Source organism: Charadrius vociferus, unplaced genomic scaffold, assembly GCF_000708025.1.
Source record: "Charadrius vociferus isolate BGI_N301 unplaced genomic scaffold, ASM70802v2 scaffold251, whole genome shotgun sequence".
Lineage (NCBI taxonomy): Eukaryota > Metazoa > Chordata > Aves > Charadriiformes > Charadriidae > Charadrius > Charadrius vociferus.
This window is the reverse complement of record NW_009646963.1, coordinates 2,049,501-2,072,064: the sequence shown is the minus strand read 5'-3', so window position 1 is coordinate 2,072,064 and position 22,564 is coordinate 2,049,501. Positions and strand designations below refer to the sequence as shown.

Genomic DNA, 22,564 nt, shown 5'->3' with positions numbered 1-22,564 from the left:
CTTCAGCTGCTTTGACAAATCACAGCAAACAACACTGCAAATGAAAAGCCCTAAGTAGAGGGGTATTCTGCAAGAAAAAAAAAAACCTATACAGACCATTCCAGCTCCAAAAGAATATATATCCAATTTTTCAGCCAGTGTTTGTAAAAATGAAGACTCCCCGCTGGTACGGCTGAGGGGATGATGTGAACTGCATTGTTCATTATTGCTGCGATAGCACCCCCGTGAGCCAGGCCCCACCACGCAAGTGCTATGACAGGATCTGTTAACATGCTGGAGATGGACATCTGGGAACCTCTCATAGGTTATTTTTGCCCTTGCTATCACTTGTACATCTCCATCGCTGCTAGCTATGGGGGCAGACTCTCGTCTCACTGAGCTTTCTGATCTGAATCACCACCAGATTACAGCTCCTCCCTCTCCTCCAGCCGCAGTAACTGCACTGGTACCTCCCCTACTGCAGAGGATGCAGAAATCAATCTATCTTTGCACAACCCTCTGCCCCTACCTTGAAGCTGCTGCGCTGTCCTCCCAACTGTTTTGACAGATTCACTACGTTGTTACGACCAGCAGAGAAAACTGTTGTTAGCCAAATAGAAAGGTGGGTGTATCTCTTTTAAATTACTATTTTCCAGAAGGTTCTGGAGTCTGTTTCTTTCAAACACAAACCAAAGGAAGAATAGAGACATGAAACTAATTCTGTACCAGGCAACTTCTTGCATGGTGTAGCACCAGTTCAAAACAAGCTTTTTTGTTGGTGTTTGTTGAATTCTAAAACTAACCTTACTATTTTATCTAGTGCTATCAAAACCTGTAAGCTATAAATATTATTAAGTAAATTACATCCTGATGTTTCACGCTGGTAACTACACTGGGTCTACAGTGGGTTGGCATGAGCAGCCCTGTGCAGACCACGAGGTCTTGCACAGCTTTATTGCTGCAAGAGGTGGATCTGATCCCTCTCCTTACCATGAAAACTTGCTTTGATGAGGCTCTGAAGGCTACACCATCGGAGCATGCCCTAAAAGCGAGAGGTTTCTGCTGCAGCAACTGCAAGAAGCAGATGAGACGTCGAGAGGTCTGTTATGCAAAGAGCATCTTCTCCCCTCCATGTGAAACAGTGTTTGCAGACACAGAATTCAGCCTTTTGGATTAGGTGATTAAACAATTATAAGAAAAGAAGTGGTTTAGGTATCCTGCCTCCCCATCTAACACTGTGCTTTGGATTATACTGATTTTAAAAAAATGAAAGACAGAAAACCCAACCACAGGCATGAGCCCTGCCGGCCTCGTAAAGAGCTCCACCTCTCCCATGGCTCTGTACTCTCCTGCCCCACACACATCAGTTGAAAAATGTTTTCAAGTGATGGAAAAATAATTCCATCAACATAGGTTTTTCCATAGAGATTTTCAATGAAAATTTTAAGAGTCATTTTGGTCACTGATCAGCATTCCTCAGACTGGAAATTCATTTTCATCTCCATTTCATTTTTAAAAAGAAAAGGCAAAAATCTGTTTTCTTTACTTCACCCTGCAAATGCAGAAAGACAGAGTCTCCCAGAAGTTCAACATGGCCCACAGGCCACGCTTTAGCAGCCTCTGCTCTTAGGCCTGTAAGTACAAATGCTGCCCATTGTGAGGACTTGGAGAGTTTGGGATTACCCACCACTTTCCTGTGTGCACCTGATGGTCACCAAAAACGCGCCTCCCACAGAGATTCCTGTGTTACTCCTGTCTACAAAGACTAATGCAGCTTGATGGAAAGGTACCACATGCTTTCTGGGTGTCCTGAACCTGCTGCAGGCATCTGGGCAGGGAGAGAAGAGAATCTAGTAGAACATCCTGATTTTAAAGACTGCAACTGGAGTGCAGCACTTTGGCGTACATCAGGGCACTCAGCCAGCTTCATCACTAGACAAGATTTACTCAGGAGCTTAATATAGATTCCCCAAAATAAAACAAAGTCACAAAGATGGCCAAACAACATTGTTTGGATTATCATGATTTTACTTCCCAGGAAGGACTCTCCTTAGCACTTCCAGTATTTCAGCTCACTCCAGAGGGTAGCTGATGACTTCCACTTCTTTCCTAAACATCTGCAGATGTAGAGTTCCCAATCTTACTGTTAAACATAGTTTAATGTGTCATTCCAGACAATCTGCTCCCTCCCTAGCCCAAGGACTGAACTCTTCTTTCCTCTCTCATCCTCTTGGTACAATCTTCCTTCTCTGAAATTGGGCTCTGGGGAAGCTCTGTAAGGGAAACAGCAGCTCATCCCCCCTCCCAAAGATCAGGAACCTCAGGTGTGCCCATTTCTTGCTTTATATGACTTTGGCCTGCCTACAGCCTGCCTCCTTAAAATAGTCACCAATTCTGATGGTACTAAAAAGGCCCTTAGATTGCATAGCATTTCCACTTACTGAAAGGTTTCTATTGGGTATGCAAACACAGAGGGCGATTTGGGGATGGGACTTCCCTGAAGGTACGGTCCTCGCCTTGTACTCAGTTTTTGAGGAATGCACAAGCATCCTTCCTCTCTCCTGCATGCTGAGATACTCATGAGAAATACAAGATCCTACATTCTTGTGTTTGACTTTCCCTTGCCTTCTCCCCCATCTTTCCACCCAAGCTATAAACGTGAATCCCAAATCATATAATCCAAAGGTGGATGGATGGATGCATATTGAGAGCCCAGGAGTGTACAGTGCAAAATCACCCTTTTCCAACCTTCATCCATTTCCCATGTGTCTCATTAGAGCAGCACTGACGGCAGTCACCAAACTACACCAAAACTCACCACGCACCAAACAGCAATTGACATTGGCAGACATAATCCCACCCAGGTCAGTCATATATTTTCCACAGAAGCTATACAGGAATGCCCCATGCCTGTCAGCATTTAAGAGGCATTTGGGCAATGACGTTAACACCATACTTTTTGGTCAACCCTGAAGTTGTTGGGCAATTGGACTAGATGATCACTGTAGGTCCCTTCCAGCTGAACTGTACTATTCTATTCTATGCTACACTTCTTTGTACCTCCTCCTTTCCCTAGCAGCACATACTGAGGAAATCTCTGATGACAGTTCTTCCAAGCCCTGCTCTAGCAGAAGGGATTGAATGGGTAACCATATCCCAGCCTAGGCATTAGCTCCGTCACGTTGTGGGAAGGAGGCACGTACCTTCTGATGAGGGTGAGAGCTGTGGATCATCTCAAGATAATTTGACCATCTGAACAAATCGGCAAAAGGCACGTGTCAAGTGCAGTTTTTGCAAGTCTTCTGTGTTCATCCAGTTTAGCTGGGTTTCCACAGGATGATGAAACCCCACACCTCTGACAATAGCAAGGCTCCAAGTTCAAGCCCTCAGTCCGAAGCAGGACATGCTCCTCAACTGAATGGTTGCAAATCTCTTTGTGGTGAGCAATACCTAATCATTCCCCTGTGGGTTTCTTTTTTTTATTTTTTCTCTTTGTACTCATTTTTAGAAACGCCTGAGTTGTTCCCCTTGGAAAAACATACTGAAACAAAAGAGCCTGAAAACAGCAGTGCTCCCTCAGAAAGAAGGTCTATCTGGCCCAATCTGGTCTCCAAAGTGGCTAATCATCAATGTCCACAGAAGAGCATATGAGCAGAGCAAGTCTACTTCTGTCAGGGTCTTGGGGGTGCTCATAGGCCTCAATGGCTGGGACCGGCTTTCCTGTAACCCTCACCCACACTGTCTCCTGCCAAGGGCCCAAGGGAAGTGTCTCAGATCAGCCTGGGGCCTTCAGTCCCTGCCCGAGTGATGTTGTAGGAGTGCCTGTCTCTGCCCTTGTCTCCTGGATGGGCCTGGGCCCTGTGCTGCAGAGAGCTGCTCTCCTGGATGGACTCCTCAGCCCTAGCTCAGAGCTGGTCATGCATAACACAGGCATATCATAGCATAACTTCTGTTCTATTCCCAGCACTCACAATGAGTTGAAGGACAATGAGACTATTTGCCTGAAAAGACAAGGGTTTTTCAGCTTCAAAGAACACACAACACACAGGTTACAAGTGGAAACAGGATGTTATTTTACGCTATTTTATCTTATTTTTCTGAATCCATTGGAGAGCTGATGCTCACAAGCATTAACTCAATGCACGTGTGTAGCCAGGAGCGGTCTGATGAATTCTTCAGATGAGAACAACAAAGAAAAGATGAAGACAATGACGACACAGAAGACAAAAAGATGACAATGATGATGAAGAAGATGAAGACAATGGCAATGATGAAGAATAAGAAGGCGAAGAACAAGATGACAACAAAGAAGAAAACAAAAAGATGACAAAGATGACAACGAAAAAGAAGATAAGATAATGAGGACAATGATGACAACAGAAGAAGAAAACGATGATGAAGAATGAAAAGGAGAAGAAGAAGTAGGAGTAGTGGTGGTGGTGGTGTGTGGTACCATGGGGTATTTTCAAAAGTATGACATGTAGCAATGACAAGCATACTTTTTGCCTCCAAAACTTGCTCTGCTGTGCTTCTTGGCCAGTGATGCATGAAAAGCTCTCTTATGCCTGCCCTGAGCTTGTATTGCACACAGGGAGAGCTGAAAAGCAGCAGCTCCTGATGGTGCAGCAAGCCTGGAGCCTTTCCAAACACAGGCTGGTTTGCACAAGCAAGAACCCCTGGGGAAATGGAGCTAAGGGAAGAGCAGAGCTCGCTCCAGCTCCAAACTTGCAATGGGCAAGAGAGCCAGAGAGCACCAGGGTGTGAGTGGTGCCTTGGAGGTGCAAGAGCAGCAGGCAAGAACAGAGGCAGAAGGGCCCAGAGGAGCCCTGACAAAAGGCTGTGCTCAATGCTCCACAGGACAAGAAGCAGCCTCCTGGGGCCACCCAGGGGGGCCCACCCTGGCACTCCAGAAAGCTTCCTCAATGCTGCAGAGGAAGACAAAAGCCCCTGGGGACCACTGCCTATCAGACCCAAAGACAAAATTCCTTCCTGACTCCAGAGCTAGTGATTGATCAGGTTTTCCCTGAGCATGTGAGCAAGACCTGCCTCCTTGTCCCACAGGCTGGTCCCGCCTGCCCGGGGGGTGCCCAAGCCCTATTCTCCCTCACCCTGGAGCCATCTCAGGGGCTTCCAAGGGTGGCCACATGCCTCTGGCCTGATTGACCTTGGGGGCAAGAATCCTTCCCATGCCTTGCGGGACACCAGTGGGTTACCCAAAGCACTAGGGAGCCCTTGCAACATCTCTGCATCCCTTTTCTTACAGCTGCTGCCACTGGCTCTGCAGAGGATGAAGATGGTGAGCTCTGCAGTGCTCCTCAAGAAGGCATTTCCCTGGTCTTACCACCACTATCTAGCTGAAAAGGCCTGATAGCCTCAGGCACTTCCAGGGGCTGGTGGTTCTTCCCATCTCCTGAGCATCTTCCCAAGGACATGGCATCTTCTAGGGACATGGTTTACTGGTGGTTTTGGCAGTGTTAGGTTGATGGTCGGACTTGATGATCTTAAATAAGGTCCCTTCCAACCTAGACAATTCTATGATTCTAGTCCAACTCCCTGGCCAATTCAGGGCTGACCAAAAGTTAAAGCATGCTATTAAGGGTATTGTCCAAATAAGTCTTAAACACTGACAGGGCATCAACCCCCTCTCCAGGAAGCCTGTTCCAGGGTTTGACCACCCTCTTGGTAAAGAAGTGTTTCCTCATGTCAAGTCCAAACCTCCATTGACAGATGCAGCTTTGAGCCATTCCCACGTGTCCTGGCATTGGGTACCAGGGAGAAGAGATCAGCACCTCCTTCTCCACTTTCCCTCCTCAGGAAGCTGTAGAGAGCAATGAGGTCACCCCTCAGCCTCCTTCTCTCCAAACTACACAAATCCCGTGTCCTCAGCCCCTCCTCAGAGGTCATGCCCTCAGCCCCTTCACCAGCTTTGGTGCCTTCCTCTGGATGCATCCAAGGACCTTCACATGCTCTTTAAATGGTGGGTCCCAGAACTGCACACAGTACTCATGGTGAGGCCCCACCAGTGCTGAATACATCAGGATAATCACCTCTTCTGACCAACTGGTTATGCTGTCCTTGATGCAGCCCAGGATGTGGCTTGCCCTCTTGGCTGCCCGAGCACACTGCTAACTCCTGTCAAGCCTCCTGTCAACCTGCACTCCCAGACCCCTCTCTGCAGGGCTGCTCTCCAGCCACTCCTCTCCCAGTAATTGCATTTTCTCAACAGACCCCTGTGCAGGAATATCCCCGTCTGGAAGGCTCACCTTTTTTTATCTGAAGGGACTGTGTTTGCCTGCCTTTAATACAAAAGGCCAGCAAGGAGCAGGGTCAGCGCTCCCCTTTCCCTTCCTCAGCAGATGAGCAATAAGACGCGTAATGGAAGGATTAATCTGTACTAGAAGCTTTGCAGTGCAGCACGTTTTACTCCTCTTGGACCGACTGGAGGTAAATCTTGTTTTGCCTCCCACACAGGGTATGTGCCAGCTTTCAGGTTTCAAGAACTTTCTTCGGTGCAGCCAGCAAAGGCAAACTGTACGATGGAGTGACTCTCTTCCAGCAAAGCACAACCAGCTCTTCTAACAGATAGTGCTATTTAGCAGCATTCAGCAATTCAGTAACATTATTTAAGACAAAGAGTATATGTTATACCCAATCAGCTCTCAACCTGTAACCTGAGGCTTAGTGAATAACATTAAAAGGAGCTAAAATGTGTTAAATGCCATCCTACTATTATTTATACAGGTACATAATCTACATAATGACGAGAGGCATGATCTAGAATACAAATAGGAGCAGAATTCATATCAAACATCACAGATACCCGAGGAGCCACTTGCTTTGCAACCTCTAAGGTTCCTTAGGGGTCTCTTAGCTTCAGTCAAAGTGTGGGGCAGGCAAGAGAAAGAACAGGATCAGATTAAATTTAAATCTCCTAAATTGAGCCAAGGACAGAATTATCCATGATGAAACTTGGCTAAGACAAGACAATCCTCCCTGCTGCTGTCCTTCATAATCACCTCCTTCCCTCAAAAATAGTATTAAAAAAAAAAAAAAGAGGGAGGAGGTCTGTTTTTTACTTCAAGATGAAAATACTTTGTGCAAGGTTCTCTAGAGGTGAATTGACAAAATTTTTTGGCTGGAACATGCAGTTACATACTGGCCACACAACAGAAATGCAGCACACTGGCAGCTGCAAGACTTTCATTTCAAATACTTGGGTGTAGGATTTCTTGTGCCACACACTCCTCATACTCTGTCTCCATGCCCATCTCCAGCTCCAACTGCCCAAACCATGACACTTTTGCCTAAAAGAATGCTCCTATGTTTTGTGCTGTTTCTCACAGAAACACATAACTAGTTCTCCTAAAACTATTTTTTTCAGTGAAATGACTTAACTACAGAGCCAGATTAGCTGAATCGTGTCTTCATAACAACACCTGAAGCTATACACTTGCTTGTGAGGGGGACATCTGAAAATATATTTTAAAATATAGTAAAATAATTGTATTACGATTTTGCTTCTGGACAGTATTTATCTACTATGGGTGACTTACAACTTTAGTAGCAAGATTAGAAATATTGTCTTTCACAGTTTGCTTTGATAAATTATGGGGGTTTTTTAAATCTCAAAGATACTCACATACGCCTTTGAAGCCTGAAATAATTTTAGCAATTCTAACAGAAATGTCATCATCTGTTCAAAATACGCCTGAGAAGACTCAGGCAGAGGTACCACCTGTAACACAAACATTTGCCCACTGATTGAACAAACTGAACAACTCCTCAACCCATCTTGAGTTTGGCTCAGTCACACGAGATTAACTAGTCTTTCAGTGAATTCAGTCTAATGTCTACATCAACACTGCAGAATGCAGGAGCAAAAAAAGTTTAGTCTGTCACTGAAAGGAGACTGAAGATGCTCCCAGCTTCAATAGTTTTGTTGTTTTCATCCATTTATGCAAGAAACTGTTTCATTATAACAACTGCTCAGCAGAGAATAGAGTTTAGTGCAAAATGTCTATTCCAGGTTTAATGGTAGCGGAGCCAGGCAAGGCCAGCACTCTTCTCTACACAGCCGTTCTGTATTCAGCTTTTTTTTTTTTTTCCTCCCCAAAAATGAGATACTTCTTTACCCCTCTGAAACCACACTGGCTGGTAGGCAAGTATTTTTTGGCTAGATAGAAGGCAAGCATTTACTTTCTTCTTACAGGTATAGCAATCAGAAAAATCTTTCTGTATTTGCAGGAATTGCTCCTTCATGCCACAGACCAGAAAAATCTGAGACACACTGAACTAAAGCTTCTAGCAGCCACATAGATTTCAGCTAAAGTAGCATCAGAACCGCTTTGCAGTTGCTTAAAGCCAAGAGCCTCTCAGCTTTCCAGAGAGATTCTGAGAGCTGGAATTTCAAAGTGAGGTAGCTCATCAAGAGCTGTACTACTGATTCCAAATTTCCTATTAAAAACACCAAGATGACAGCAGGCTATCTTTCAACAGGATAACTCGTTTCAATCAGAAGAATGTTTTCACTGAAATGCTTAGAATTGCGATTGTTTCTCTTCCAGTGGTGAAGCCTGCTGTCTTTCATTAAATTTCATGTCATCCATCAAAGTATAATTACAGCTCACTATGCTTTTTCATTCTTACTTGTCATATGTAAATCCTATTTAGACTCAAAAGCATCCAGCACTGAACAAAGAGCATTTTTCTTGTATACAAATACTCCCAATACTCTTAAAAGCAGCAGTCAGTGTAAAGGTTTTTATTCTCCTTCAAAGGACACCATTATCTGCAGAACTGCATTCCAATTTCATACTTAGAATTGACTCAATTGAGACCCAAAAAAGGGTGCCATTTAGCAATTTAGTAACATTATTTCCTGCAGCATTAAATTCTTCTCCCAGACATTCTTGGTGTTAAACTACCATGGAATTTCCCAATACTTCAAATATAGAACTGTTCTTCAGAACAATCCTTCCGCAAACTTAATGATGGACACAGCAGGATTTATTTGGATTTTATGGCCTACGACTGTTAAACAAAACTATGCAAAAACCCCATACATACTTACATTAACTGGGACAACAGTTATGACCTTTACGCTTCATGGTCAGGAAAGCGTCTGGGAAGATCAGTGGAAAAATAATTGAAGCACATTTTTGAGAGGGCATATAATTTCTAAAGCATAGGGTATTGCTCCAGGTCTGCAAGAAAACGTGGCGTGAATTCACATATTCCCACAAGGAACGGGGTTACAGAACTTCATGTATTTCTGTGTAGCAAGTCCATTTTCTTGAAGCCGCCTGAGGTACTCATCTTGAAAAAACAAGAGGTTATGTTCCTCCTATCTAGCCAGTATCTGCATTCAAAACTTTCAAGATTCAAAATAGGTGAATTCAAGACGGCAGCACATCTACTCACTGGTATTATATATGTTCCAGCAGTTCAGAAAACTCACCACCAGGTATTTCAGGTAGTATCTTATCATTCTGTGCCACAAACATACTTGAAGTTAAAAGAAAACTATGTCAAAAATCTTGTTCTTTATGAATTATTTTAATGAACCAAATATGAAGTGACATGAACACAGGCCAAGGGAAATAACATGAAACCAGCCCCACCAGCTGCTTATAGAAGGTAAAGACAGAGTAGCTGAGGATGATTTGAGGGAAAACAAGAAAGCATAGTGAGAGATACTCATTCTTGGCAAGAATGTCAACCAAATCATATAGTAGTTAAAATTTCATGTCAAGTGCTTAAATAAGGTCTCTGCTTTGTTTCTTAACACAGTGAGTTCTCAGAAGAATAGGGAATGGGCTATCCCTGAATTCATGGCAACAGGTCCTATAGAGCGTATTCCAAATTTCTCCAAATAATGGAGATGGCTAACAAAAGAGAGAAATAGAGAAAGTGAGGACCCTTTGTTACCCAGTCTAGTCTCAGAAGTGGTATGTGTTTTCTAGACCCCATAATCTTTGGCATAGGTTCCTTTTTCAGTGTTTGCGTGAATGCTTTAGCCCCATGACTGTGAAGGTTGCAGCAGTCAGTTTCTCATACACTAGAAACATAAGAGCAGCAGTAAGGACTGTCTGCAGGAGCTTTGCTTCAAGGCCTTTGTAGAGTCCCATTAATCCAAAACGCCTAAAAAGGAAAACAAACAAGAAAACAAGTGTGAATAGCCTTCTACACTACAAAGAAGAATATCACAAGTTAATGACAGCTGTAAGAATCTTGAATTTATTATTGATCTCTAGTGCCATGTATATTTAATAATATTTTGAAGAGAAAATTCTGCAGCAAGTTAAAGTCTTTTGTGCAAGAAATTGCTTCTTTTCAAGATGAGAGGGGAATAAATTGATATCCATAGACATCCTTGATACCACTTAGCATAGAGATATTTAGGAGAATTTGGTTTTGTGTACTGCAGTGTATTACAAAAAACAGTTTGACTCAAATGGCAAGTTCAAGACGGGCAAAAAGAAACAAGAGCCAGATCCAGCGACATTTTCAACCTGTTAATAATACTCAAGTCTTCCATATCATGTCCAAAAAAAACGGAAAGCTCACCTCACTCTCTGTTGAAGAAGGTAAAGAACATTTCTAAGACTGCCTAGTGTTCGGTTCTCTGGGTTCAACCTGTGGCGTCCAAACTGAAAAAAAAAGGAAGAGCATTTTGTTGTACTATTTCCCCATGGTGCTAGGCAGAGAACCCAACACATGCCTAAAATCTAGAAGCCTTTCTTAAACCTCCCTTCACATCTTCCAGGTTATACTAGCCATCAGCAAAGAACTGAGGCCAAAAGCTCACACTATTGAGCTTTACACAGCAGGTATTAAAGTAGCACGTGCTACAATAATGTTTTGGTTTTAAGATGGATTCTAAGAAAGGGTTACACGTGGTCATATTTGCTCTCTTTCAGTTGCTCTGGAGGAAACAGTTTTCAAGATCTCAAAAGCATGGTTTGCAGAGTCTTAGTAGGGAGATAACATTCAAAGCAAGTTCTTCCTGGCTTGCTCAGCTTTCATTTAACAAAGCTTCAAAGCCTCCATACATCTGCAAACCATTATTACATTGCGATTGCATAGCTGAACCCAAAATTTATCTGCTCAGGAATGGTCTTTGAGCAAAACATTTACATGTGAGCTGCTGTGGAAGAATCTAAAATTGTTTGATCCACCTACCTGGCCTAAATAATTCTTCTTTTACTCACTGTGTTTGCTTATCCACAAACCATTTTTCAGTAGGCATGATAGCTGCTGCTGTAATTTTGTGTCTTGGAGTTAAACTTTCAATTTCAACAACTCCTCTTCGAGCATTCATTGATACTCATATGATACAGGTCAACAGTACTGTCAGCAAGCTGTAACTATGAGTTGTTACTATACAAAGGTTGCCACACTTTTATTTATAACATAGCCAAATAGCTTTAGAAGCCTGTATTATGCTTCTGTGCTAAGAAAGGTGAACTTGAGCAACTACCTGTGGATGAGTTTCTCCCAGAACTTACTCATGCAACCGCTGCTTCTTCAGTGTATGAAATTACCATTGACAGTAGGTAGAGTATGCAAGCAGATGTAGGCAGTTCAGAAATTACAAGAAAATGCCAGGATGACACATGTCCTTTTGCTATGTCTTAAGAACTCAGACGGAAATAGCAGCAACAGAATGCCATTGGCAATCTCCCTTTATTAGGCAAATATGTGCTTACCACCCAAGATCTCATCAGCAACCCAATCATTTGCTTCCTTCTCCACCATCAGACTATTTTTGTACTGTAAAGAAAGGTTCATCCAGGGGGGGGAAAAAAGTTCATTTCTCCCTAGGACGTCAATACTTCAGTGATTACTGCAGCAGATTTCCCAAAAGGACTAACATTCTCTACACTAGAGAAAAGAGACTTGAGTTTCAAAGAGAACTTTTTCACCCAGGATCACTAAGAACATTAACAGTATTGCTATTTCTCCAGAGGCAAATTTAATTTATCCACTGTTTACCGACATATAGGCTAAAGAACACTGTCACTGCATAATGAGTAACACCACTGCCATGCATTTTTAATGACTGAAAATGAGACAGACATACCAAACGGCAAGACTGGAAGCTGCTTACCACTATCAATTACATAAGATAACTGTTCATTATATGGAAGCAAGAAGAGCACTTTGCCAGAGTTGAACGCAAAGGTGTAGAGAATTCATTACAAAGAAGCCTAGTAACTTTCAAACGATAGTTTCTAAAGGTTTAAGGTTGAAAAGAGTCCTGTACTTCTAATTTGAGAATAGAACTTAACTATGATGTGTAAGTTTTTATGTATTATATTGAGCTTGTGTTAACTTGTCCTCATGCAGAATGTTATTTCTGAAAATAAAACACCTTTATTCATAACTTTTTTTTTTTAACATCACAGTGTGAGTGACAAAAACTTCATCACATATAACAATGCTAGATTTAATTAGAAAACAGATTACAAAGCAGTGCAAGTTTGAACTCGACAGCACAGATGTACCTGAAGTCACAGATGCATGTTTGTGCTGTTCTCACCAGAAGTGTTCAGAGTTTCTTGACATTACTTCTTTCATAGAGCAAAGGGAAAGAAGTCACCCCTAGTAACTGCAGAACTAGAGGTAAGGTCTTTGCATCCCCCATCATCCCAGGGAGAGGATGGCGTTGCATGGAGAAGTAGCACATAGGCCACTATTTCACAGTGGGCCACTGTGAGAGGAATCCCACTGTCACCAGGACACTGATGGATAAGCAGAAAGGCAACTCACCACTGCTCAGGCAAGCCAGCAGTGAACTAGCTGACTTTAGCTGAGGTGAGCAGTAAGCAGCAGCTGGTTAGTACATCAAGCTAGCAGCACAACTTACCAGACCTGCCTTTTTTTTTTTTTTTCAAAAGAATAATACTGTCACCAAGAGAAGAATTATGTTCAAAAAGCCAAAAAGAGACAGACAAAACATGAAGTAATAGTCACAAGATTGTAACCATTTCTATAGCAACCACACAAAGCAGTGAAGGCTGAAGCGTGAAGACTGTGCTGCTGTGCAATGCTAAAGCTAAAATAGAGCACTCCAACTTTCCTCCTGTTCTCCTTCACACCAGCAGAAAACACATCACAAATTAAAATCAAACTGATGTTGCAACTTATCTAAACAAAGCTAAATTTGCTTAAATGTTTTTATGTATCTGTCACTTCAGTAATAGAAGTCTGCATTACTAGTTTAACTCCTGAGACGTGTCCAGGCTATTAAAACAGGATAAAACACTGAACGAAGGCACTAGCTCAGCTGATCATTAAACATTAGAAACACTTCAGAAAAAGTGACTGCTGACAAAACTACAATGTGGCTAACACATCTACAATGTGGATGCCATTTTGTGCACCATCGGCTTGGTGAAGCTGAAAGCTGAGCAGACACAAAAATTGTACCTAGCATCTTTTCCAGGTAGCATCAACCACACAGTAAATATATTCAAGTCCTGTTAGTTTGGAATATAGCATCCAAACTATCTTTTTAAAGGCTATCAAAAATCAAAATACATTTATCCCACTCTAATTAGATAGAAGAAAAATTCAAATAATTACAAAATCTGCATGAAAATAACTTTTTCCAGATGAACAATTAACAATAAAAAAAACCCTATTAGACAGTCTGAGAAGCGATACCCTTAGCATGGAAGGCTCATGTTCAATAATTCAACTAATTCTCCAAATTTAGACAAGTTTTAAAACATATATAATGGCTTTACCATACATGCAAATTACGGCTTCTCCTTACTTGGGAAAATAGCATTATACTGCATGTGGAAACATTTATTGATATTTAACTGTTACAAAAAATCATCAAGAAACAACTTATAAAAATAGATGAAAAAGCACAGAAATTAAATTACAATATGCTTGCTTATGTATGGGCAAGTCTCCCCCACCTCAACTTTGTCTTGTTTCAATATTACAACAGTATTGGTACATATTGAAGGTAGCAGCATTGTCCAGCATACATACAAATTGCAAGTGAGAACAAATGCAAGTGTTTCCATTACCACTACAATTAGCGTACAAGGCTGGGCAAGTGGTTAAAGATGTTATTTATGAGGGAGCTCAGGTTCCCCTGATGAATCACCTTCTGGCTACTGACAAGGTCAGGCCATCACTCAAATAAAACAAAAACTATGAAAAGAACTTTTTTTTTTATTACCCGAAGTCATCTGGAAACAAACTGAGCTTAGAGGATTTAATTTTAATTTCCCACTTGACACATTTTCCATTTATATTCAAAGTAGTAAATCTACATTTTTGCAATGCCTAAAAGCAGTATGGTGCATCAGCTTCTGTGAGACACTATACCAATGCCTTATGTTGTCAATGCACCCGTAACACCAAGTTCTATCAGATTCTGTCAGCACAGGATCAAAGAAAAGAGGCACCTTTGTCAATGACCCACATTGTGCAAAGGAGCTCCCAAAATGACAGGTTCACTAAGACAAAGAAGAACAAGCCATAAGGACAGGGCGTGCGTTATACAGAAGTCAGAGGCAGTTAGTCTGAAATGAAATTCTTACTTACCCGCAGAATTGACTGCACTGTCTGCAGAGGGTAAGTGAGGGTGGTGGCAACTGCTTTGGCTATTGCACCAATGACAAAAGCATCCAAAGATGTGAGCTGTTTATAGATAAAGAACATATTATGTCCACATTGTACCAAAACAGCCAGTTACCCTTATGCATTTGGGTATTCCATACTAGAACCTGCTAGCAGGTTATTTAAGTATCTTTGGCATAAATATTTCATGAAGTCTTTTGGTCTTCTGATTTTAAAGAGTTGGTTATAGGTCAACCAACTTACTTTCCCACAACTAAAGTTTATTTGTAACTTCTACCTGCTCTCAAGCTTTTGCATTTCTAACTTGCTCACTATAACTAGGTTACTAAAAAATAGTGAAGATAAAGCCATACAATTTAAAGCACTGAGGGTAGACAAAAGATAAGGGAAGTAGCATTTAAACACACCAGCAATCAGCAAGCATTTCAGCTTTTGCAACGTTTAAGCTAACAAGTCACACAGCACTTTGAAAGGGTGACAGTGGAAGACTCCTTGAACATCACTCTATAATCCTAAGACACAATCACTACGCTATCAGGCAGAATCTTAGTCTTGATGATATAGGCTAAAAATCTCATCTGCTATTAGTTTAGAACACCTGCTGGAAGCCCTTTCTCACTTCCAAAGCCCACAATGTTCCAAAATGCACCAAATACATTGTTATAGCCTAAGCTGATTACAGTGCATATCAGTCATTCAGTGTGAATTAATCACTGAAAATAAACAGGTGCCCGTATGAAAACATGCTTCAGATTTGCAAAATATGTTTATTTTAGTCAGAAATATGCACATACATGCACATCTTAAAAAAGTCAATCTGATATACTTAAGACAATCACAAAAAGATCAAATCAGAAGAAAAATGTTATCCAAAATACAACTGTCTATGGAAAGACCATTGCTAGGGGAAAAATAAGTATTTTCCCTCTCCATTGACCATGGACAAAACATGCTTTAATTTAAGGTAGAACGAAGTAATTTAAAAGAAACACAAGAAATATAGCAATTAGACAACAGGCAAATAACAATGCAGAACGAAGCGAAGCTCATCACTCAAAAAATGTATTATCCATACTATAACTGGATAGATCCATCAGGCACAAATCGAGCGCTAGAGCTGAAGTATTGACTGAAGATAGTAAAAAACTCAAGCCTCTTTTAGGACGCAAAATCTTAAGGAAAAAATAATTTCACTGTGTGTTGAGGAAAAACAAGATGACTCTGTAACATACTAATATGATCTAATATTTTAATACAGCCAAACACATTTTGAAGTCACAAATTAACAGCCAAGCACTGCAGCTTAAACATATTATATGTTATAACACTATCCTAGAAAGCAACACAAATGCTTTTCAATTTGCTAGAACATACAAGGAACATGAGCTCAGGTAAGCTGCTGTATCTGATACAGAGAAAGGAAAAGAATAAAGAAAAGGGGACTATAAAGCAGGGACAGAAAAGTGATTCTACCTCTATTTAGAGAATCAGGGAGGTATGATTGCAATGCTGTGTTCAGTTCTAGTGTCCACCCTTGGAAAAAGGACATTGAAGAACTGAGGGCTTCAGGAAAAAACTGTTATTAAAATGACACAGTCCAGAGAAAATCTGTGATACTTCAAAGGCTTAATATACTTGATTTATTGGAGAAAGGGTTAAGAGTTGACTTCAAAACAGCCTGTAAGTACATACTGATAAAACAGATACATTAGAATTGAAATCTCTACTGTAAATCAAGACTGAACAAATCTAAACAAATATGGACAAGAGGTGCAGTTTTATTTTTACAGGAAGAGGAATTCATCACAGGAGTATCTTCCCTAGGGACACGAGAGACTCACATCTCACTTCATGATCATGGATATTTCTAATAAGATATACTAATTCAAAAAAACCCTCAAGAATACAAAAGCCAAACCCAAACCTACATTCCTGAACTTGCTCAAGTAACACACGTCAAAGAACCTGTCTTATAACAGCAAATGTCCATCACCTGGCCTCAAAACATACTCACCTGCAGTTGCTTTTTCAAAAGCTTCCGTTTAGAGCCTTCATAAAACATGAACTGTATGGCAGGATTGAAGACCAGCAGCAAAGAGGGGAAAGTACCATTCCATAAAGCTAAGACTCCTTCATCTCGTATTATCTGATGAAAGGCATCTGAGAAGCAAGGTGAAAAAAAAAAAATCATTAAGATTTTGAGTACAAAATTCTGACTGTAGAAGATGAGAAGTTACACTTGAGCCCAATATTCAAAGTGTATTAAAATCTGCTGTAGACTCTTACGTTACTTTTTTTATCTTCCATTCTAATCCGGAAATTAATGGAAAAATAGTGACAAAAGAGGTCCTTGCTCACACCACCATTAATGTAAACAAAGTTTATCCTCTGCACAGACACACTGGTCTTTTCAGTACAAGCTCAGCATCAACATCTTCTAAACCTTGTTCAAAACAACAACAGTATTTACTTATTTACTTTTAAAAGGAAGACAGCATGAACTTGTGGATGATTAAGATATTAAGGTTAGTGAAACTGAATTTGCAGATTGTCTGTGCAAACTCAGACTCCCAGCTACCACCTTACTGAGCTCACTACTACTGCACGATTTGTATGATAAGATACTTGCCTTTGCAAAAGGTATTTTAGTTACAGGTGTGCATACTCCAAACCCTTAATTATCATCAGAAATGGCTAAGTCCGGTTTCCTGTAAAACTCAATGACTGCAAAGTGATAGGGAAGCACAGAGATTCCAGGGTGATATCCATTACATGAATAAATGTGTCCAAACTTCAGAGTCTTTGATCTATTTAATTTAATGAACTTCTCTTCAGTTGAAGACAACAACAGGTGCTTACCTATTATGCCTTTATAATTGGTTGGTACAATGTCTTCATTTCTAAATTTTGCTCCCTGCAGCTTCAGACGTGTGTTCACTACCCAAAGAGGAGTGGTCAATAGGACATTCACTACACCTAATGCAAAACATACCGCAAAGAATCAGCCAGAAGCAGAACATTTCAATGTTTTCTTATCCCTTTTTACCCCAATTCACACACTACTGAAATTACTGGTAGGAAGAGAGGGGAAAATTAACACAGCATAACTGCAAAAAATAAAATGGTAATTTGGTATAAGCTACTTGAGGTATCTTCCCCACAGCTCCACTATGAATTAGATGTCAGGAGGTTGCATGCAGTATGAAGGCATTTCTGCTACTCCCCCCTCCCCCCCAAATTAAAATAAAAAAAGCCAAACACCAAACAAAACACACCAAACATGAACACATTGAAGGAATTTTAAGTAAACTTGTTACTTTGCTGCATACTACACTACGCTGGAGCACAAGATAATCTTTCATGCCCCACTTCATTCCATAATGACTTGTTGCCTGCCTACTTTCAGAAAGAATCAGACTGATAAGGTTAAAAGGATTATTTTATGAGGAGAGATCAAAACAGATACCCGTTCAGTAATGACTGAGGCAGTTACTTTAAAGAAACTATTTAAAAACAAGCTTCTCATCTTTCTTATTAATATTTCTGCATCACAGAAATTAGCAATTGTTTCTACACTGGTTGCTTTGGTAGGAGTCTGAGTGACAGACTGAATTATTCTGTTACAGTGATATAACACTATGTGCCCATCTCAGTATCAAGAACAATAAATCTGAAAAAGGTGAAACTTTACTACCTGCATTGTGCCTGTTTGTTCTTTTTCTTTTCCTTTAAGAGGGTTCAGAAAAGCAGAATATAAACATAACTATATTTCAGTATCCTTCACAAATACTACAGTCAGCTCTCAAAAAAGTTTTGAGCAAAATCAAGCACTAGAAAAGGCAAGCCACATTAACCTCTCTTAACCAAAGTCAATGTGATTACATTACGGAGCAACACGTTAGAGCACAATACGCTTGCAATTTTCACCCAGACTCAAATAAAGGAGAAGTCATAAAACTATCTTCTGGACTGGAAAGGTAATTTTTAATATATTTTCCCAATCTGTATTTGCTACCAGTAGGAGGAATGAGAGATGAGTAGGGAGAATTAGTAAATACCCCAAGTGTAATTTTTCAATTTACACCACATATTATTCCCTTATAAGGATATAAACTACAGAAACTGAAGATGTCATTTAACTGACAAGCTATTACCCTAATTCCTGTAGCCTTTGTTCCAGAATGTAATTACAAGAAAGTTTCCACCAGTGATGAAGCCAACTTAAGAATTTCTTCCCTTACCTTCCCCCAACTATTCAGCAATTCATTGTTCCTACACACTGAAATGACAAGAAACCAGCAAAAACTAAACAAACACCACCACCACCCACCACCACCACCCCCCAAAAAAAAAAAAAATCACAGGCCTTTTTTTGCAGGTTTTTTAAAATCAGCTTATTTCAGTGTCCTTGCATGAACAATTATTCCTGCAGAATAGTACAGGCAAACACAGGCACACAGTGGTAAGTTTTCACACTGGATTTTCTAGAAAAGCACAAGCGTGATCATCCCTTCAAAGAAGCCACTGCAGCATCCACATGAGAGGAAGGGATAAAAAAAGAACATAAAGTTCCCACTGTACTCGCATATATCTAGAGACTTGCTGTCACTTTCAGATGATGACCCCAAAAGAAGTCTGAAAGCTGGCACTCAAATCCTTACATTAAAAGCTCTTACTTATCCTAATAAAAAAAATATTTCAGAATTGGCATATATCTTTCCCTCTGAAAAAAACTAACACCTCTCCCTGCCACCTGTCTTCATCACCTAAAAGATGATGCTTAGATACTATGATAAACAACACACCAGGCACAAATAAAATACCAGACTGCAACAGCACTGTGCTGTGTGCCAGAATTCGCAACAGGAACAGTTTATGCACATACTTATGAGGTGGGGAGGACACAGAAGAGCAAACAGAGTTGTACAATGAAGCAGGTCTGCATACAGTGGGAGGCATAAGCACTCAGTGTGACCTCCAGTGGACTTCATAAAGAAAATCATTAGATAGAATATACTAACAATACATTTTTTATGAAATCAAGATTTTCAAGTACTACCTGCAACAACGCCAAGAACCAAGTCTTTTCCAGTGGTTGAGTGCTGACCTTTGACCCAGAGAGCTTTAAGACTATTAAATGTATAAAAATAAACAAAATTGGAGCAGCAAAGGCTGGAGATAACAGGGAACCATCCTCGATATGGTGCCAACCTAATGGAGAGCAAAAAGTCATGGTAAGGATCAGCAAAGGATTTAGGAGATCTGTTAGATTTTTCATGTTGGTGGAGGGTCCCAGAGATACAATACTGTATACTACACACAATAATAACTAGATATGTCTTTATCATTAATGATAACAAACCATACTAAACTCCTGACTGTACCATAAAAATTTAAGCACTTATATTTATAAATTATAGTAATCAGGAATAATTCCATTGAAAAGGAGCTGCAGAGGTACAATATAATTACACTGAAAAGCTTGGGTCTTGCTCGCTCACTTCAAAAGTATTACCACTGTATTTGCTCTCTGCCAACAGCCAGCAATGAACTACAAACATCCAAGGGATGAATATATGTTGGAATTATGTACGTTAACATACAGACTGATACAGTCAGTTTAAACCATATACTGAAACATACCAAGGCATAAGGAGAATTCTTATTTTTGCTAAGAAATGGAGTTTCGGTCCAATACAAAAGATAAACACCTCAGTAAAGAGATGCTCACATCTCCAAGGAAACAAAGCAATTGTTAACATGGAGGGAGGGGAGGTGGGGCGAATCAAAACAACTACTCCTTCAACACAAAATATAGAAATCTATAATATGGAAGAAAAAAAAAAAAGTCTGGATTCTTACATAAAAATTATAGATGGAAGACTAGTTACTGAAATTAATATATTCTACAAAGGAGAGCTTTCCAAAGGACGCAACCTGGGAAATATGCAGGTAGAAGGAATTTCTAATAAATGCCTTGCAGTAAAGTCTACAGCAAATCAGTCAGGTAAGTGAGAAAAAGATATTACCGATTTAAATTTAACTAGATTAATCACAGATGAAAAACTGAATATCCCCTTAAGATTCACAGCTATCTTATTTTTCAGGTGTTGCAAATAATTGTTATTATCTAAATCTAGCTTGATTTAAGAATGATTTCATAATAGCTGACTAACAAAGTTCCCTTCTCTGACAGGCCTGATAAGCCTGTAAAACTGGGACACCTCAATAACTGCCCTACCTCCACAGCATGTTCTACAATACATCCAAAAAGAGGTAATGATGAAGGTTCACCCTCACTGAAGCTGCACGGGACAGGTATCATATTAAGAGCATAAGAAAACTCCTCAATGACCAGCAGTAATCATGGAGGCTCTTTAGTATTCATTAAAATATCGAATACACAGACTATAAGGATCCCCAAGAAGGAGTCCATAAAAGATGCAAGGCTGGTCAACACAGCATCTGACTGTTCTAGTTTTTCCATCTCAGATGCATCAAGTGCTTCTCCCTCCCACGTAGCTGAGAATACACCACATTATGACTGTTTCTGAAGTCACAGGCTTAGCTAACCATACAGTTACAAGTTAACTGACTATACAGTTAGTCATGAGTAGAATTAAAACAATTTTTGCACCACCTTCCTTCTGTTGTAGAAAAGGAAGGGAGAAACACCCTCTGGGGACCATGTCCTCTAACTCAGAGTGTTAGTTTGGTTTTGCTTGATTTATTAAGAACAACTTCTGATGATTTTCAAATGAAACATCTTGCAGTAGAAAACATGAAACTGAGACAAAAAACATGAGTCTGTTATAATGACTTAAGTTGTCAGTGCTAGCATCCTTAATTGACATACAAATACTTCGGCACACAAATAAAACCTAAGCTTGTGTTCCAAACTGCAACCTTGAAAACTCAGTGCACACCTTTCATATCATCTAGAAAAGGATGAAAGTGCTGGGAAGAAAGCAAAGCTGTTTGATAAACTTCTACAGAAAACTATTAGCTAACACTATTTGCATTATCTAGATGAGAAAAGCAGTCTCAAAAGTGTAATATAAGACAAGACTCTACAAACTAAATGCGATCAAGATGTTTATGATCACATTTCAAATTTGTTGTTGGTTGGGGTTTTTTGGTTATTCCAAACACATCTCTAGAACTAGTATCATTGCTTATCCAGCAATACCTGTGTAATAAATACCTTTAGGAAGAAATTTTTTACTTTGAGGATTGTAAGACACTGGAACAGGTTGACCAGAGAGGTTGTTGAGGCCCCATCCCTGGAGGTGTTCAAGTCAGGCTGGACATGGCCTTAGGCAACCTGGTCTAGTGGGAGGTGTCCCTGTCTATGGCAGGGGGTTTGGAACTCGATGATCTTCAAGGTCCTTTCCAACCTAAACCATTCTATGATTCTATAAAACAATACGTTTGGAAGAAACAATGTTCCCCTCTTGCCAGAATTAGTGTTTTTTTCTTTTTCACAGGAAAAGCAGGATGACTACTTTTGCAGTCTCTCCACTTCAGTTAATGTCTTTTCCCCCCCCCCCCCCCCCCCTTCTTTCTTTTCCTACATTATGTTTACTTGCCACCCTCATATGACAAAAGTAATGCGGCAATCTGAACAAAAGAGATCACCAACTGGGTGAGAAGTACTCATGCATACAACTGCCAACCGCTCAAGTTCACAGGTGGCAAAACATTATTGGCCAAGCTAGACTTTTGTCAACTTTAATGTCCTAGAAGTTCTGGTCTACTTGAGTACCAGAGACTCATACTCGTAACAAGGACACACACAGAACTGTTCTTCCCAGCCAGTTCAGATCAGACTATGTGGCAAATACTGAAGTCCAGCATTGCTGGAAGTTAACTGCTTATAGATAGATCTTGAATCTCACCAACATAAAGTCACTTGTTTACTTCCACATACTTAGTAGGAGAAAAAACTTCCAGCTGGGAAACATGTCTCAATTATCCTGCT

At 40.4% G+C, this 22,564-nt stretch overlaps 1 protein-coding gene across 1 annotated transcript in view; it reads right to left on the bottom strand.

Annotated features, from left to right (window-relative positions):
• Positions 1 to 9,515: 9,515 nt before the first annotated feature.
• SLC25A17 (solute carrier family 25 (mitochondrial carrier; peroxisomal membrane protein, 34kDa), member 17) overlaps positions 9,516 to 22,564 on the bottom strand; it is a 15,369-nt gene continuing 2,320 nt past the window's right edge. Inside the window, exons 3-8 of the mRNA XM_009895254.1 lie at positions 19,643 to 19,794; positions 17,443 to 17,559; positions 16,598 to 16,743; positions 14,548 to 14,643; positions 10,546 to 10,628; positions 9,516 to 10,119 (exon numbers count right to left, since the gene is read on the bottom strand). Of these exons, the coding sequence (XP_009893556.1) occupies positions 9,972 to 10,119; positions 10,546 to 10,628; positions 14,548 to 14,643; positions 16,598 to 16,743; positions 17,443 to 17,559; positions 19,643 to 19,794 (742 nt within the window). The 3' untranslated portion in view covers positions 9,516 to 9,971. The remainder of the gene's footprint in view (positions 10,120 to 10,545; positions 10,629 to 14,547; positions 14,644 to 16,597; positions 16,744 to 17,442; positions 17,560 to 19,642; positions 19,795 to 22,564) is intronic.